The sequence below is a fragment of the Strongylocentrotus purpuratus genome, unplaced genomic scaffold (assembly GCF_000002235.5).
Source record: "Strongylocentrotus purpuratus isolate Spur 01 unplaced genomic scaffold, Spur_5.0 spur5_scaffold_5, whole genome shotgun sequence".
In the NCBI taxonomy this organism is placed as follows: domain Eukaryota; kingdom Metazoa; phylum Echinodermata; class Echinoidea; order Camarodonta; family Strongylocentrotidae; genus Strongylocentrotus; species Strongylocentrotus purpuratus.
Genome location: NW_022145611.1, coordinates 19494339 through 19513910, shown reverse-complemented (window position 1 = coordinate 19513910; position 19572 = coordinate 19494339). Strand labels below are relative to the sequence as shown.

Genomic DNA, 19572 nt, shown 5'->3' with positions numbered 1-19572 from the left:
ATCGCCCCCGCCATAAATTGATATTCCCTATGAATTAATAAACCAATTTATTGATGTGTCTGAGTGAAATCTCCGTTCCAACTACCAACTCCAAAACTAGAAACTTCCATCAACATTTTAAAAGTTTTGTGAGTTGCAGCGGATCGGCGGTCGTACCTACTGTAGCTAGATCTACAGCGGTATCCGCCTGCCTGCGCCTAAGCTCCCGGCGGCCGGACAGGCCACCGGCCCCGATGCATTTGTGCACAGCATGAATGCATACGCAGTCCGCACACGTTCACAATACACAGAAACGTACTGGCTCAGCTCCAGCGCGCGCCCGCACGCTCCTTGTATGAAGCAAATAAGTAATTGCGAGTGACGAGAGCTCAACTGCTAGCGACCAAATTGGTACGTTATATGTTTATTTAGTCTTTTTTCTGGCCCTAATTTTTATCATGGACAATGCAATCCCATTAAAAAAAATGTTATTCCGTCTAAAATTGTGTTATTTATAAGTTAAAACCATTAAATGCGAGTATATTTTTACTGTTGTCCCACATACTGATATATTTGTAATAACGAAACGTGCAAAATCAATGCCGGATTTTTTCCTGTAAAATCGGTATAAAGCAAGTTTCGTACACAGAAATTGAATTTTGTTATAAAAAAACCGTAAATAAATATATAAAGGATGTTCCTACTCCTCAGAATATTTCTTACAACTGTTTAATTAAATTAAATTATTTATATACGATCGATGATGATGACATCAATTTCTGTCTACGAAATGAAACTAGCTTTGGCTTGGCCTTTAGAATTAGAGTCTATAAAAAAAAAATAAGGCCATGATTTTGCATGTTTCGGCATAACAAATAGACCCTACATCGGTATGTGGGACAACAGTAAAAATATTTACTCACATTTAATGGTTATAAATGGTCTAAATAACACAATTTTAAAGGGAGTTGGTCTACATTTTTTTTTAATGGGATTGCATTGTCCATGATAACAATTAAATTTGGGACAGAAAAAAGACTAAATAACATATTACCTACCAATTTGGTTGCTAGTAGTATGATGGCTAAGGAAAAACACAACTTATTGTTACAGCTTACAATATGGCTTTAAGAAAGTAGCCCCTTTTTTTTTTTTAGGCAATGGGGAAAAGTAGCCCCCATAAAAAAATTAATTCCTAGCCCGCGTGTCAGTGATAATATTTTCTTAGGATATGAAAAACGAACAGTTAAACAAAACACTCCTTTTGACAAGTTTTAGTTACATGTATATGTAAATCATAAAGCCACACGTTTAACACAAAGTGAATAAATCATGGGTATCAGAATGTCTGCAATACTCTACATGACATATGTACGCTACAATTGTATCTATATTTGCCTTTGCTTGGAATTTAATTGGGTAAAACCGCGTTTAAAAAAAATACAACCTTTAAAAAAAAAGAAGCCCCCCTGAGCTCCAAAATAGCCACCGCAAAATAATTAAGGGGGGCTATTTTTTTAAGGGAAAATCTGAAAAGAGCCCTCGTAAAAAAAAAAGTAATTTTTTGGTTGTGCACTGGATCAACCAAATCAATTGATTCATAATATATTATAATCAGTTTTTCAATTTATTAATCAACTTAATTTGATATCATAAGGTATTTCGATCTGCCCTCAATTTCCTTAAAATTTTTGCACTTATTTCAAGAAAAAAAATCTTTGTTTTTCTATTATAATCAGTTTTATCACAGCACTATAATCAATGAAGAACTTAAAAAGTAGTATTTGGTTGTGCTCAATTAGTACTCTTAACTTAACGCAACATAAGAGTAATTGTAATCACCTCATTCATTCTATAAATGTCAATTGTTATTGCCATACATAGTTGTAGACCACGGCCTTGTGGTTCAGGTTCTCTTTAGAATCTAAGGCTAAAGGAGCTAACCCTAACAGAAAAACATGCCACCGTGACAGCATTGAGGGTGATTGACAATATGGAACTTTCTCATGAATCTTAATCGTAAACTGGATAGTCCCCTTCCCTTTACTACCCGTTCAATGGGATGTACAGTGTACAACTAATAAAGTTAGGATATTCTTTCTGTTGTGTCCTTGATCAACATGGCATCGACTTCGAGACCTGCGAAGAAAAGGAAAGTTTCTGATGAAGCAGAAACTTTAAATCAGATTGGTCTCTGAAGTATTTCTTCATAGAAGAGAAAGGTAAACCACTTTGCCTCATTTGTCACCAGAGTGTGAATGTAGTGAAGGTTAACAACCTAGCAAGATATTATGACACGCTGCATCTATTATGGAGAGTTACAGGGTGAGGCTAGAAAACAAATACTTGACAACAAAAAAACGTCAGTCATTTGTCAAATCACACTAAAAAGTAAGCTTGATTTTTTTTTCACTGATTTTGTTGTTTGCCTGTTTGTTTGTGCAAAATTGCAGGTGTGTTCACGTATTGAATGAGTGAGTGTGTGTGTGTGGGGGGAGAAGGGCTATGGCCCGCCAAGTTATGCCAATTGTTAGCTGTGGCCCACGAGCTTTAAAAGGTTGGCCACCCGTGGTCTAGTGGTTCACACCCGTCCTGGCTTGTCCTTGCCGGTGTGAAACTACCACCAGTTTCCTGAGAGAGTGCCATTAGTAACTTGCAAGAGCTACCGGTACTTACCCACTTTTGCAAGCAGCCTTCAAGAAAGTGAAGGCAGTCACTGTCACTTCGCGACAAACAGCTACTACTAGCTTGGCAAATACTGGTTAACGCCATCTACATCTTCTTTTTGACAACTACATGTAAACGTAGTGACTTGATTAACGGTAGTCAGTGAATAAATCTCTACATGGTCAGCGTTCGTGAAACAGACCGAAGTTCTCCTCATGCTTCGGTTTCGCGTATGTTGCACGCACGTGATTGCTGATTGGTCCCGAGTCAGGCAACGGGAGAGACCATAGTCTCGTCATGCTACATCCCCTTTAACAGAAGTAACATTATGGGTACTAGATCAACAAGGTCAAATCTCAAATGCATTATTAGAATTGTACATATCTCATTGGAATATGTGATTACACACCTTGAGGTAGACGAGTAGTTTGGGATCCCTAGCCGTGACATCATGCATCTCCACCACGTCTGGTCTGGTCACCAGCTGCTTGAGCTCAGCTACGCTCAGACGATTCAGCTTACGCAACTTCTTCTTAGAAATCCTGGGTTTTCCATCATCTTCCTCCTACAATAATAGAAGCCATGGATGGTTAATGTGAAGGCACCTCTTTTCACGACATATATTAATAGAGAATTATTTCTATAACTTACTTACAGTTCAGAGATAGATGGACGAGAGAGATAAAGGACATTGCCATACCTTGACTGACTACATGTATGTTTAGACATGGATTCCTTACACACCAAACATTGATTGGTCCATCATGTTTTATGCAATGACATGTGTACAACAGGTAATGACAATCAAAGAGTCGACTGTAACAGAAATTGCATATACTGCCTTCAAGACGTAATGATGATAAGGATGATGATGACGGTTACATTTTACATACATATTGCATCACGCAGGCATGGGAAATACAACTTTGAGAGGTTGTGTCAAACTCACCATATCACTATCGTCATCAGAGTCTGAATCTGAGTCCTTCTCTTTCTGCTTCTCGGGTAGTTTAGTTGCCTCCTCTGGCTCTCGGACTTCTGGTTTCAATGGCTCAGAGAGCTGACAAATGAAAGACACATAAAAAGAAAAAAAAATGCATTGGACAGATGTTATTCTATAAATCAAATGGTGGAAATTACTCGAGGTACATAATGTAAACAAGGTAAAACAAAGAGTCAGTGATACAATGGATTAGTACCTTCTGTGTGGAAAATACAATACTGGAGAGCATTGACCCTATCGCTATCGATGAAGCCAATATGCAAAAAGTCGTAGGTAGACCAACAGGCTTTTCATCTAGCTGATCAAATGAAATTGGTATGGTGTAGAAAAAAAGAAGACCCCTTACATTCCTTAGAGAAGATGTCAACAAAGGAATGTGGACCTCTGACATCATTTTAAAGCTTATTTGCTCCTAACATTTTTCTCAGTATCTTAGAAATGTATGTTGCTCTTCATCATCTAATATTGAACAAATCTAAGAAATTTATGAGGCTCACTAAACCTAAACTTTGCATTAATATGCTACCATAGTAATGCCAAAATGAATGCAAACAAAGATATATAATTTCTAAGATCAGTAAAATGATTGAAGTCTTGAACATTATTGTAAGTAGGGTCAGCAACTACATATCGAGGGTTCAGTGACACAAAGACGTAACTCCATATTTTGCCAAAATGAGTATTTGATATCAAAATGTTCAGAAAAATGAAGGCTTTCCAAGAATAAAAAAAACTTAACTCCACCAACACCCCATTGAAGTCAATGGCTAGGGAAACATAGACTTAACTTCTTAAGGCCCAAGTGCTCAGTGACACATAAACCACTTTTTCTAAAAATGGCCAAAATGGAGTTACGTCTTCATGTCACTGACCCCTCAATATGATCCTACAACATTCTATTGGACTATCTTGGAATGTACCTGGAATGCTTGGAATATCCTCTGGAACTGCCTGAATGCTGGGTCAATGACTTCAATCTTCTCTGCAACGTATTCCACCTCCACCTTTTCTTCTTTCTTCTTGCCTTTCTTCTCTTCTTCCTCCTTCTTGAGTTGGTTCTCCTCAGCGGCTTGCTCCTGCTCTGCACGCTTGGCTGCTTTCCTCTTCTTCTTCTTCAGCTTCCTTCGCCTGTTCTTCGACTGAAACAACAAACAAAATGGATACATCAGGATGAACTACAAATATATTTTGCATTAACATCTATGTAAACTAGATGGACCTTTGACTGCGTGCAACCGAAAATGTTCCCCCTGCCAAAGAGTGGTTTTACAAACCAAAACAGAAGCAATTTTTAAAATTCAAGTTTAATTGTCCTGTGTTTGATAGTAATCCATTCGTCGGTCCTATTGATAATGGGTTCACAAGCTATTTTTGCATACATAATGAGCCTGTGACTTTTGACCTCAACATCTAATCTGTTCATTGGCTCTGCAAGATACATATATGACCCAAGTTTGGCGGTAATTCATCAATCGGTTCTTGAGATGACGCGACCACAAGAACGGGACGTACGTATGGACGGACAGACAACCTGAAAACATAATGCCTCAGGTTACTTTGTAGCGGATGCATGAAAATGTGTTCTTGTCTTTACAATGCAGTACAAAGTATCAATGACGCAATTACCAAAACCACAACATTCCTCTTCTTTTTTTTTCGATGGTAGTGAAATTTGTTCAATAAGCCATGTAGTTAGAGGATGTTGAAACATATAATACAGATATATTGGAATTGAAATAGCACACTGTTAAACTGTAACTTACTATTCAACCTTGCTTATAGTGCAAATATGTAATCAGGCCTTAAATTAATCGACGGCCATCGACGGCCAGGCCGTCGATGCCCCTATGACTGGCCGCGGTGCCCTCCCAAAAAAAGATATATTCACGGCCAAAAAGGCCGTGCCCTTTTTTTCAAACTGGCAGACGTGCCTTTTTTTTCCAACTGGACGTGCCTTTTTTTCCAACTGGACGTGCCCTTTTTATTTTAAATTTGCGCACATAAAACCACCAATTGCGCCCATAATCATCTAAAACTAGACGGCAAGGCGCAAGTGTTTTCCGTGAAAATGCGCCCATAAATTATTAGAACAGTAAAAATACACGAATCACGAACAGTTTGCCGCCCACGAGCTCTCTTCTAGCTTCGTATTTAGTGCTTTAATAAGGCGCAAGTGCCGTGAAAATGCGCCCTTTGTTATTATATAGGCAATGCGCTAGCGCACGTACGTTCATATTATGCGATCGCATGATATGCATATGGTGCATGCTGTTGACGCACGCACGTACGTACAAATCGAAGGCCAGGATCAAGAAAACAAATCGTCAAATGGAGAAATAAACAAGCATTCAAATAGTCATTAGAGATCTGTCAAGGTTTGTTTGTAGGCCTAGTTTATTATTTTATCTCAAATAGAATTTAGAATTATCTTATTAATAAGTTAAGAACACCTACGATGTTCTCGATCGTAGTTACTCTCATTTTGCCACCAGCCGACCTCGCTTCAAAAAGCTACCCCGCCAGCTTCCCAAGACGAATGTTTCGAGTCCCGGTAAAATTCTGAGGGTGCATCGGTTTCGCTGGCAAACTTCCAGCCCGACAGCTTCCCACCAAAAGTGGCGAGAGTGTGTGTGCGAGGAATGATTTTGGTTTCGTGAATGCACGTTACGCAACTGAGCTGAGCGTGTCACTTTCAGCTGTCGAATGTCTATAAGGACATTTTTACATCTTATTTCATTAGTTAGGCCTATGTAGACCTTTCTATGATGTACAACAGTTAAAAAGATAATTTCTTCAAATTTGCTCCTACTACCGAGAGAGTGGCGGAAGGTTTGTGTGTGAGGTGCGATTTTGATTTTGAATACCCGGCCCGGTAAACTTGCCAATTAAGTCCTTCTGACTTTCGATGTTTGTGAAATTGACAATTTATTTATTCATTTGCTCATCAATATTTTTAGTTACTTTAAAATACTGTTTAATGTGCAAGTTTGATGTTCTTAATCAATCTTTCCTCTGCACAAGTTTCATAAAATACACATGACATCTAACAAAAATAGAATCAATTTTTTTGGCCTCATACTCGATGCCCTTTTTGTAAAATATTTTGGCCTCGATGCCCTTTTTGTAAAAATATTTTGGCCTTGGTGCCCTTAAAAAATATGAGGTACTCGAGGCCAAACTGGCCTTGCCCTAAAAATGACGAAATTTAAGGCCTGTGTAATCATTCCAATATTATCCTGTGGAAATGAAATCAGATATTAATATGCTGCTTTAAGTTTTAAGAGTAAACTTAAAGCCTGGAAATATATGATTTATTTATACAAGGAGGAGATTTATGATGGATCTTACCATTTTCTGATTGTTGGATTGAGACTTCTTTTTTCCCTCCTCCTCCTGTCCCTCCTCTTCTTCTTCTTCCTCTTCCTCTTCATTGTCAGCTTCATCATCGGAGGCTTCACGTTCTCCTTCTGGTGGGAAGAACTCTGCTTTCTCAGCTGCTAAATAAAAAATTATCAACGGTTATAGATTAAAAATATGAAGTTTTACATTGTTTAAAGGGATTGGGTATCTTTGTCTCAGATTCCAAACAAAATCCTGGATTTAGCTCATGCTGCAATCATAATTATAAACCTTTAGGTCAGCCAGGAATCCCATAACTTTTACAAGCCAATCACCTGTCCGATTATCAAGATATTTATGACATTTCAAAAACTGTTTTCCCCAACGTTTTTTTATCACACTGGTCTATTGGGGAAAATGAGTATGGTAAAACCGGTCACTCAAAGATGTTTATTTTTTTTGAGGCACTTCATGATCATTTTGAAGCGCAATATTTTTAGGGCTTCGATATTACACCATATCACAGACACTGAGAACACGTAGGGCCATGCATCTTGGATTTGTAAAACTGGAAACATTGTTACACAATGGCTTTACTAGTGCTGTAGTCAAACGTTTAACCGTCCGGTATCCGACCGCCCATGGCGGATTCCGTTTTCAATTGGACGGTTTCGTTTTCCCGATTTTTTTATTTTTTTAAATATTTTTTATTTTTTTTAATATTTTTTTTATTTTTTATTTTTTTTATTTTTTTTTTTATTTTTTTTTTTTAAATCGTTTAACCGAAAACCGTCCGGTTTTGACTGGCGGTTAAACGGAATTGGAGATATCCGTGATGTTACAGCACTAAGTCAAATTCTGTGATCCGTTTGATAGTACGTATTTGAGAGAGAGGGAGAGAGAGATAAACAAATTGAGATGAATAACAATTTTCTTTAAATATATCCTTCTCAGGATGTAACATACATACTAAAGACAACAAAAAGATGTACAGATATATTTGGTGGTCCTAAATGTTGATCCTAGGCAAAAGTACTCTTTTGACAATGTAGATAGCTTAAACAGTGCCTTCCACAATCTTTATCAGCTATTTTGACACTACACATCACGAAGCTGAGAATCAGACTGAAACACCCATCAGATCATCATTGGTGATGTTAGATACTGACCTTCATCAACGTTTGCTCCAATCTGCTGGGCTCTCTTATTCTTGAAAGCAAACACCTTCTCCATGGCTTGTGGTACTTTAATGTCTTTAGCTAGCTCATCTACAGGAGAAGGAAAAAAAAAGAATTTTACTGATGAATGATCTATTTAACTTTAGGGGCATCCAATGTTTTGGGAAATAATCAAATAAGTTGAACCAAATAGTTTCCAAATCCATAGTAAAATTACATCACTTATATCTGAGATATGTGTGCATGTATACACAATTTTGATATAGTACTATCATAGCCTGTACCATTAGAAAGTTCCCCCCAAAATAGATCGAGGTTACTTTGAATTAAGGCAGAGTTTCAGCAACTAGTTCTGTAAGGATTAATGCAATATGCGGAAAGTGTGATAATGGCTTTGAATGTTTTAATATAGAAATTCAAGTCCTATTGTACATTGGATCATTATACTAGTGTACAAGTGCAAGCATCTTTTTAAAGAAAGAGAGAAAAAAGAAAACCAACAACTGAGAATTGTATACATTTCTCATTTATATCTGTCCCCACCATTGACACCCCATGAAACTAACAACTTCAGGTACTGGTACATACCATCCATCTTTGGTGGCCCACCATCATCTAACAGAGGGGGTGGATGCCCCTTGTCCATCATCAGATGAGGGGGCATCCTCTCAAATCGGTCTCTCCCCATCATGTGCCTGGATTCTGGTCCTGGACCCCTGCCATCTGGTCCTGGCCCCCTGCCATCTGGTCCTGGACCCCTGCCATCACGCTGAGGCATGCGATGCCTGTCGTGTGGTCCCCCCCTGTGCTCCATAGCCCCTGGTTGGAAACCAGGTCTTGGTCCTCGGATGTTCTGGCCCATGGGTGGTGGCTCCAAGCGTGATGAGGGGCGTGGTGGGCGTTCCATCTCTGGCCGCATACGAGACTGGGTTGGAGCTCCGGTGGTTGGGATTGGTAACAGACCACCCATATTGACTGGGATGTTAAAAAAAGAATAAAAATCAGTACACTCTAATCATTAAAAGTATTACAAATGTGAAAGATACGTCTAGTAAATATTTTACAAATATCAGAATCAGGCCCCTGTCATCTGCAAACATAGAATGAACACTGATGATAAACAAATTATTGTCCATGCTGAAAATTTTATGAGGGGAATTAGAAAGTAATTTGTGGTCAACTTACCCATCACTAAAAATATAAATATATTCTTTACCAGTTTTACTCAACATAGGGGTATGCTCATCGGTCAACCCTACTGCACTTTGACAAACTACAAATTATCTGTCCTGCTGTCCTTTCCCCTATACAATGAATTCCAACCTTCCACCATCTTGCTTGCATACCTTGTTGCTGATGTTCCCTCTGCTGTGAAGCCTCAATCTCCAGCATTTCTTGTTGCTTTCTGATCTTGACTTCTTCTTCTCTCTGTACAGCTAAAGCCCTCTGTTGATCGCGAAGAAGATCTGCTTCCTTCATAGTTTCCTCTACAACACGCTGATGCTCTATAAGAATCTAGAAATATAGAAATCAACTTAAATTAAGATTTTTTCAAACATGATATGAAGGATTCATTAAAATGATTAACATCCCTGAACATACAGGTTAAATACATCACATTGGCCGGATAAAATTGTTTTCCTTTGAAGGACATCCCTCCTGATTCTTCAATCTATTTCCTTCTCTTCTCTTTTATTTTACCCTTTTTTCCCCCTCAAAATCTGCGAAAGAATACAACTATATTGCAGAAGATTCTCCATGTTAATTGGATAGTGTGTGTGTGTGGCTGGGTAGGTGGGGGTTGCAAAAAAATGATACTTGACGGCACAGTGCTGTGACGATGTTTGTGTGCTGATTTTCTCGTGTTCCCCCTGTATTAATTCTGCACACAAGTTTCAAACCAAACCCACAAGGAACCAACTGCAACTAAATCCTGACTTCCTAAGTTTGCATTTTCAATGTTATCTTTAGTCATGATATCATCAGAAAAACAAATCTATAATCAAAGGGCATATCTCTAGTGTACCTGTTGTTGGACGACCTTCTGTCTAGTCTCCTCATCCAGCTCTCGTGCCTGGCGCTGTTCTTCCAGCATCTTTTGCTGCTGCATGGCTTTCTGCATCTTCTGTTCATCCTCGTGTCTCTGCTGCTCCTGTCTCTGTCTAATGCGTTCCTGTTGCTGCTGGAGGATCCTCTGCTTTTCTCTTTCAATCAGCTCCTGCTGCTCTTCTGCGATACGAGCCACTTCGGCAACCTCTGCCGCCTCTCTCTCATGCTTTTCCCGTTCCTGTACCTGTCGTATCTCCATCATCTCTGCTCCACTCATGTGCTGGGGAGGCGGTGATATGGTTTCAGCTGGCACCACGGGGGGTGGAGCTGCTGACATCTGGGCTAGTGACATTGGTGGGGGCGGTGGGGGAGGAATAGGAGGGGGTTGCCCTGCTCCCAAGTTGGGAAGCTGCATGGGTAGATTTGGTGTATCTAAGGGGGATGGTAGCTGGGCTGGGGGTGTTGGAGGAGAAGGGATGGGCATTGGCGGAGGCTGCTGCATGGGTGTCTGGCTAGCTTGTAGGAGCATGTGAGGGGGTTTGGGAGGCTGTGGCGGGGGAGTGGGAAATGATGGTTGATTTTGCACGACAGGTGGAGATTCTGATGTCTGGAAAGGAGCTGGAGGTTGTTGGAAAGAAGGTAATTGCATCGAAGAGGGCTGCATTTGGGGTGGTTGCATTTGAGAAGACTGGATGGGAGGGGGTCGTGTTGGAGGTTGCTGAATTTCAGGTTGCATTAGACGTGCCTGCAATTGAGACATTAGCATGGGAGGGGGCTCCATTTGGGAGGACTGCATTGGAGAGGGTTCCATTTGACGCGACTGTAGTTGAGAAGGTTCTACTGGATGAGACTGCATTCGAGGGGGTTCCATTTGTGGGGGCTCCATTTGACGAGACTGCATTTGAGAAGGTTCCATTCGTTGAGACTGCAAATGAAGGGGTTCCATTTGATGAGGCTGCATTTGAGGAGGTTTCAATTGAGGGGGCTGCCTTTGGGAGAGTTCCATCGGAGTAACCTGCATTTGAGGGGGCTGCATTTGACGGGCCTGCATTTGAGGGGGATCCATTGGAAGGGACTGCAATTGTGGGGGTTCCATTTGAAGAGACTGCATTTGAGGAGGCTGCATTTGAGGGGGTTCCATCTGACGAGACTGCATCGGTGGGGGTTGCATGGGAGGGAGCTGCATTTGGGGAGAATGCATTGGAGGGCGTTGCATTTGGGAAGGATGCATTGGAGGTGGCTGCATGGAAGGGTGTTGCATTTGAGGAGAATGCATTGGAGGGCGTTGCATTGGGGAGTGCTGCATTTGAGGGGAATGCATTGAAGGCTGCTGCATTTGAGGAGGCTGCATTTGGGGTGAATGCATCTGAGGTGCTTGCATGTGGGCTACAGGAGGCATCTGCATGGTCTGCTGAGAAGGTGGTGGCTGTTGGGGGAAGGATGGGGGTTCATTGGCCTGCCCAAAGTCCATCCTTGGAGGTTGTATTGGAGGAGAATGCAAAGTAGGTGGTTCTCCCATCCTATCTGGTTGGAATACTTGGGCAAATTCCTCATGTTGGGCTCCACGCTGGCTGCCATGTTGCTGCTGCTCCTCTGTAAATATATATGGGAAATAATGATGAAGATCATTCCAAGAAATCGAATATTCAGTCTATATGTGAATGATACATGCATTATATGAGATAAAAACCAAGCGCATTCCATACACATTCTTTATTATCTACTAGCACCCCTTCATAGGTCTTCAATAAACAACTGAAAATCCAAATTCCTAAACTATGTGACATTCAGAATAACCTGGGACTTATCTCATCGCATTTCCTCAATCTATGTTCATTTACTTTAAATTACTTCAATCATTTGTATTTTAATGGTTAGAAGAACAAAGATATATCTCAAACATTAATTGGAAAATGATTGACAGGATGTCAGGATAAACTCAGAATTTGTAAACTCATTGTGATAATTACATTCAAAACCAGCAATTTTCTAAAAATAACAAACATTTCTGCCTTGTGATACCTACCTATGCTCCGTTGTTGTTGATAGTATGAGAATAATCTCTCCACCAGCTCTGCTTTTAATCCTAAAATGAAGAGAGAAGAAAAAAAGTAACAATCACATCATCAAGACAAGCAACATTGAGGTTTATGAAAATATATATCATATACAGTAGATCCAAATCCTATTGTCAATAACCTACATTTACGCTTGTAAAAACAAGACGTAACGTCACAAATATTTTCTTTGGAATATCTGCATTTTAAGTGTTGACTATCCTTTATATTTTGGTAACTCACAATTTTGTAAATGCCGAAAATTTTCAAGTTTTTGGCTATCAAATGCTTTTAAAAAATGCATAGCTGGGATTATTTTTTCATTTGGAGTTGTTGTAGACCATGCTTGCCTTTTCATGACTTTGAAATTAATAATATTGGTCTAAGAGGCAAAACATGTGGGCCGCCATCTTAGCTTGGATTATAATGTAGGCATGCATATGCATAATCCAAGATAAAGAAGGATATCTTCGTAACTGTGGACAAATGGCGTCCTAAAAAATAAGGATCGTCCACATTTTCGACCCGCACGTTGGCGATGCAAAAAAAAAAAAGGATTTATAACGCGGCGTAAAGGATCCATGATGCATGCATTACTTAAACATCACACAGAATTTCACATTATCAGTAGGGGCGCTGGTCCTAGAATGAGGATCGTCCTCATAAACAAGGATATAAACGCAGACAAAATGTGTCCTGAAAAATAAGGGTTGTCTGCATTTTCGAGGACGTTTTTTTTTTCATCGGCGCTCTGGGGGTTTCATGTTACAGAACGGTCTGCTGGCGATGCCAAAAATGGATTCCTCAGGGGAAAATAACCCTAGTTCACCATCTACTTTTATGGGTTTTATTGATTAAGGATTATTGCTCATAATGCGAAGGTCTCTGTACAAAGTCAATGTAAAATGCATCAAGAAAATCATTGCAGAATACGTTTTTTGCATCGCCAATGCACCGATCAAAAATATGAAACGTTTGCGAAAATGCAGACGGTCCTTATTTTTGAGGACGCATCGGTCTGTGTTTATGAAGACGATCCTTATTCTCGGACCAGTGCCCCTACTGATTATGAACGATAAAAGTCTCGAGTCGGGAAGAGGGACAACTTGTAAAAGTAGACAGTGAACTGGGGTATTTTATTGCACATTTTCGCTTTCTGCACTTCTGCGTTCTCTTAGCACATGTGCTAACATGCATAGCCATATGTAGAAGTCTATTGCGAAACAACTGCGTGTGCTGTCGCAATGAATTTAGTATGTGTGTGAAGAGAATCACTTCCGTGTTCACTCCATCGCAGTGAATTTGCAAATGACGCATTTGCCGATGTGCGAGAGGTATTTATACGATACCCTTGCCATGCGGTATCGCTCGGCCAGTATTCGGTCAACGCATTGACATTCAGTGCTTTATCGCGCAATTGTGTGAAAATAGTGCGCAAATACGCTTCGCTCTTTGGCAACGGAGATACCACACACAAATCGCGTGACCGAATTCTGGGCAGAAAAATGCTCCGTCTTCTTTCGGAAGTATTTTGCTTATCATTATTCTATATTTTAAGTGACTATAAAATCCTATTAGAGGAATAAATTTTTTTTCTTTTGATGGGTAGATTACCAAATAAAAGAGGTAAGAATTCAAAATATTAGTGATTTCCCCTTAAGTTAGGGAGGCCAATGCCCAAATCTAACTTTTTAATTACTAATTTGTTTATACTAAAACTAAGATTAAAAGAAAGCATTTACTTTCACTAAGAAAATCCACCCATCTGCCGACTCCAGAAGTTCCATCAAATAGGAGATATCCAGCTCTTTTTATCCAGCTTCCTTCTACGCCTTTCCATACGTAAGAGCCTTGAAACAATTATATTTCATGTCGCAAAGTTACGTTCATAAGTAGACAGGCCCGAGGGACAAAGTTCATGATGAAGTTTAAAACTTCGCGCGAAAGTGCAATCACTCAACAGCGGCTAGCCTTGAATCGGTCGCACACGTACACACCTTCTTCTTCTTAGTTGATCCCTCCACCGACACAGGCAAGCCCCGATGCAGGCTGAAGTCCAGCCATCAATGTGCGAACGATTACATCTTCTACTACTACGAGCCGAAGACGATGGTTCAAAAAAGGAAAGAAATATATATAACTCATTGATATTTACCTTAGATGTGTATTCCAATAATTCGATTTCCTCATGAGTATTCCTTATTATCAACGATCGAGAAGTTACGAGGTCCAATTAAAATCCATCTTGCAGCGAACACAATCATAGCGCACATCCATGCATGCAACGTACGTGTACTAATATTTCTCTCACTCTCTCTCTCTCTCTCTCCCTTTCGCTATACGTAACATACACACTCACTAACCATGTATCATACAACACACACCTTCAAATCATGGCTTTCATTTCAATTCTCAATTGGAGTATAGACTGCTCACGTAGACTTTTTTTTTTACTGAAATATCTTTTTTAACACTTCTCATACATTACTGCACGACACTCGTATCTAGTGCTGTTAGAATAAGGTACTAGGGTCTATAAATAAGACTACGCTTTGCACACGATCTGACCGGAGCTCAGATTATGTCTGAATTTAGCTGAAACATATCATATATCGATATATCGATACATGAAAATACCAACAAGATATTTATATATTTCAAAAATGTTTAAAAGATTTAACGAATGAAAAATAGGACTAGAATGGGCAAGATAATGCGAAAGAGTACAAATTCGAATAGCTTGTTTCTGTTTCTTAAAAATACTTACTAATCTGGTTTTACACGCTGAACCCCATACAATATTACCATACATGAGATACGGCAAGATAAGAGTATTGTATAATAGAATTAATATATGTGGGGGTACTGTATATTTCAATTTATATAAAATTCCAATGGTTTTACTTATTTTATTACAGACATGTCTGACATGAAAATCCCATTTTAGATAACAATCAACATGTATACCAAGGAAATTATGACAGTCGACGAAATCAATCAACTCTCCGTCCAATTGTACTTTGGGTAAAGCGATACTCCGTGAATTGTTCAAACAAAAATATATACATTTAGTTTTTTTAACATTGAGACATAGCTTGTTTGTTCTTAACCATTCAACAACCTTGATAAGTTCTGTATTTGTTTGACATATTAAGTCATTCTGATTATAATTTGAGGCAATCAAACAAGTATCATCTGCGTATTGAATAAAGTGAAACAATTTTGAAACACAATATAAATCATTAACATATAATAGGAACAATAGAGGACCTAGAATTGATCCTTGAGGAATACCTGTTTTGATCAAAAGTTTTTTAGAAATATGAGTTTTATACATTGTACATTGATTTCTGTTTGTTAAATAATCTTTAAACCATAAATAGGGTATACCACGAATACCATATCTAGATAACTTAGAAAGTAATATGTCGTGATCCATTACATCGAAAGCTTTCGACAGGTCTAAAAATATACCGATAACAAACTTATTTGAGTGCAATGCGTTACATACTGTATCATTAAAATCAATAAGAGCATGATCAGTTGAATGGTTTGGCCGAAAGCCATATTGATGCATGTATAAAATATTGTTATGTTCAAGAAATTTATATAGACGAACGTAAACTAATTTTTCTAGTAACTTTGAAAAACAAGGAAGTAAAGAAATTGGACGATGGTTGCATATATCATAAGGATCCCCTGTTTTTGGTACAGGAACAATTTTTGCAGTTTTAAGCCGGTTTGGAAATTTTCCAGTCGAAATTGATAAATTCATAATGTGCATCAACGGACGGGCTATAGCGTGAATAGATTTCTTTGCTATATTTTGACTAACATCATCAACTCCAGTGCTATTTGTATTCTTTAAATTCCTAAAAATATTTATAATTTCGTTTTCAGATGTAGGGCACAAAAATAACGAATTTGGATTTGATGCGTTCATGTAATCCAAATGGTGTTTATAAGAGCGAGGAATCTGGGCAGCTGTTTTGGTTCCAACGTCATTAAACATTCTATTGAACAGTTCGGATATTTCGCACTCATTGTCTACTATCACACCGTTGACTTTGAAATGATTCGGCAGGACTTTAGCTTTTCTATTTAAAATACCATTGATAATGCCCCAGGTTTTCTTCAGGTTATTAGAGTTGTATTTAAGCATATCACCATAGTATTTTGTTCGTGCTTGTCTTAGAAGAAAAGTAACTTTATTTCGATAAGATTTATACTTCCTACTCAAATCTGAAGAAAATTTCAACTTCAATTGCTTATATAACTTATTTCTCCGATTGATACAAGAGAAAAGAAAATTATTTATCCACGGTTTTTGAATTGATTTTTTCTTCCTACTTTTCTCCTTGAGGGTAAAGTGTTTATCATACAATTCAGAATAGATATCTATAAATATATTATATGCCTGTTCGACATTTGTGGATCTATAAACACACGTCCAATCATATAAATGTAGACCAATGCAAAATTGTGCAATGTTTGCCTCCGTAAAATGCCGTGTACGAACATTTAAGATAGGAATAGAAACCTTTAATTTGTAGTTAATTTGAAAAATTGGAAAATGGTCTGTAATATCACAATATAGAACTCCAGAATGAATATCATCGATAACGTTTGTGAATATGTTGTCGATCAATGACATTGATTTCGATGTTATTCTGGTGGGTTTGTCTATCAAAGGATATAAACTATTAGAGTGGAGAATACTCAAGAAGTCAGAAACATGAATATTTTGTGAATTATGTAAGTTTATATTAAAATCACCCATTAAATATATGCTTTTATTTTCTTTACTAATCTTAATGAGAAGTGCCTCGATTTCTTCAAGGAAGCAGGGAATATTGGAAGCAGGTGGACGATATATGGTTCCAACTATAATATTTTTTCTTTCAGATATATTTATCTCAATAAAAATGGATTCGATGTTATCATTGCACATTTTTAAGTCATCTCTGGTCTTGAACTCGAAGCAATCTCTTACTAACATAGCAACACCCCCACCCTTCTTTTGTATTCTGTTGGAGTAAACAAAATTATATCCAGAGAAATCGAAACAATGTGGTGTAGGTTCTTGAAGCCATGTTTCCGTGAAAGCAATAATGGAAAAAGGATAGTTAATTGCTGATAAAAAATCTGAAATATCATTGAAATTTTTGGACAAACTTCTTGCGTTAAAATGTATAGTACTAAAGAAATATTCTTCTCTTGTGACATATTTAGAAACAAATTCCTGAGGTATGTAATAATTGCATTCACTGTTCTTAAAAATATCGCAATGTAAATCAGGGTCAATGTCATCAAGTGCATTCAAATTATCTTTTAACAACTCAAGTCTGATGGTATTGAAATTTTGTAACGAAATTGTAGAATCGGCAGTAAACATATTAGATTTGAAATCTTCGTCGCTAATCAGACTAAAAGGAAATATGCATATTATACAATCTTTGCACATCCAATCAGAAACATTTTGAATAACATGACATGATTCATCGTGAAAACAGTCACAGTTTATACAGCAAACGGAAGAGTTTGTTTTGACGGTGCACCCACAACAATTAGTATTTGCTCTGTATCCAATCATACAATAACGAATCAAACACTCATACAGACACACATACACTCACTCCAAGATAGCAAGTTCAGTATTTTGTATTCTCTATACAGATAGGTTTCACAGTCCAAAAATGAAGGAAAACCCCCCACCCCCAATCCGCCAAGTTGTTGACATGCTTGACGATTGCATAATAGAACATGTTACATAATCGACTAAATTGTTTACATTCTTGGATTACTGAGTGCCGAAGTATTAATTCAAAGAATTTGGAATCGCATTCTATGAATAAATGAATTAAATCATTTTGTTAAATGGTTGACATGGGAACGGGCTATGCACATGTAGATGGTACTGTAATAAGGCGTGCTTTAAATCAAGATATTTCGATTGAAAGAGTGTAAAATAAAGAATATAAATGGCATATAGTTACATAAAATAGTATTTAAAAAAAAAATTACAAAAAGAAAAACGGTGACGTGTCGTAAAACGAAATTCCATGTATAGACGCATTATTTTGAAACAATCGTTCTACTCACGAAATGAAGTCCAAGTTGCTAGTGTCTGTGATTTTGGCCTGTGCTCCAGTACTAGTTTTACACCAACCAGTCGAATTCTAGTTGACATATTTTGTGTTTTTCGTAGATTATAGGCTTCTCTTTCCAGCTGATACCCTTTATTTTTGGCGCGAACAATGACGTCACTGTTCACTGTTTTCCTTCTCATTTTGAGATGGATGTAGCTATAGGGCTCAAACCAACGCAAGATTGACAGAAACATCGTACTCTATCTACTTTCGAATGTTCAGTTTGTAAAAATCTGTATTTAAAAAGATATAATCTTTTTTCTTTATATTTTCTAGTTGTTAGAAGTGGCAATTGTGAACATCTGAAATGTTGATCTCTATCAAAAGTTCTTTACTCAAAACGGATCCCATATTTTTAGGGTCTACCTTCTGCCAATGAGAAGGTTTTTAGTGAGCAAACCTCTACGCCCTCTAGGATTTTCTTAGTCGGTGGTGCGAGTGCGTCAAGGTCGTCTGCAACCACAATTATTGGATTAAAAAACGTCAAAATCTGCAAGATTGTCAACAAATGGTGAAAGACTGTTACAGATCCGTGATTATAGGTATGTTGTGAAATGTATAATTGTATTTTCTTTTCTTATTTTCTTCAATTTTTATTTTTACATCATTTTTTCCCCTTTGCTAATTTTTTGAAATGGGCGACGAGCGCACAAACCGTAGGTGTAGAAGCCTTACGCCCGGGCATTGGCCTCCCTACTTAAGTTAGGCACATTCATGGGGCACTAGAGGGCGCTTTGCGCGCGTACGAAAATCTGAATGGCCTTGCTGCGGTGGGTCGGCAATAATCAGCCCAAAACTTGGATATGGGAGGGTGGAAGAATATATCTTTTTTATAATGTTATCTGGTCTTACCCTTAACCATCCTATGTTTAATCTATGTAGAAATAACATGCGAGTACGATAAGAGAAATATCGGGCCCATTACTGATGCAACTTTTAAAATATTAGCCTAGAAATGACCACCAAACGGAAAAAATTGACATTTTTTCCCGACAAATCTTCATAAAATCTTATTTATAAACAAGTCACATCTAGGTACACTGATACAAATACGATTTTCTGAAAATTCAGGTATTATTTTTTAAGTTTCTTTCAAGTATATTTCTGCGCATTGCAGCGCCAATGTTCTTCACTGCTTCAAAATCACCCTC

General features: G+C 38.2%; 1 protein-coding gene across 2 annotated transcripts in view; it reads right to left on the bottom strand.

Annotated features, from left to right (window-relative positions):
- LOC580638 (splicing factor 3B subunit 2) overlaps nt 1-19572 on the bottom strand; it is a 33480-nt gene that overhangs the window by 11272 nt on the left and 2636 nt on the right. Inside the window, exons 2-10 of one of the 2 annotated variants that reach the window (XM_030998328.1) lie at nt 12242-12301; nt 10193-11808; nt 9513-9681; nt 8755-9141; nt 8158-8256; nt 6998-7146; nt 4570-4788; nt 3596-3706; nt 3056-3211 (exon numbers count right to left, since the gene is read on the bottom strand). In XM_030998328.1, coding sequence (XP_030854188.1) covers nt 3056-3211; nt 3596-3706; nt 4570-4788; nt 6998-7146; nt 8158-8256; nt 8755-9141; nt 9513-9681; nt 10193-11808; nt 12242-12301 — 2966 coding nt within the window. The remainder of the gene's footprint in view (nt 1-3055; nt 3212-3595; nt 3707-4569; nt 4789-6997; nt 7147-8157; nt 8257-8754; nt 9142-9512; nt 9682-10192; nt 11809-12241; nt 12302-19572) is intronic. The other variant, XM_030998329.1, reaches the window with a different exon arrangement.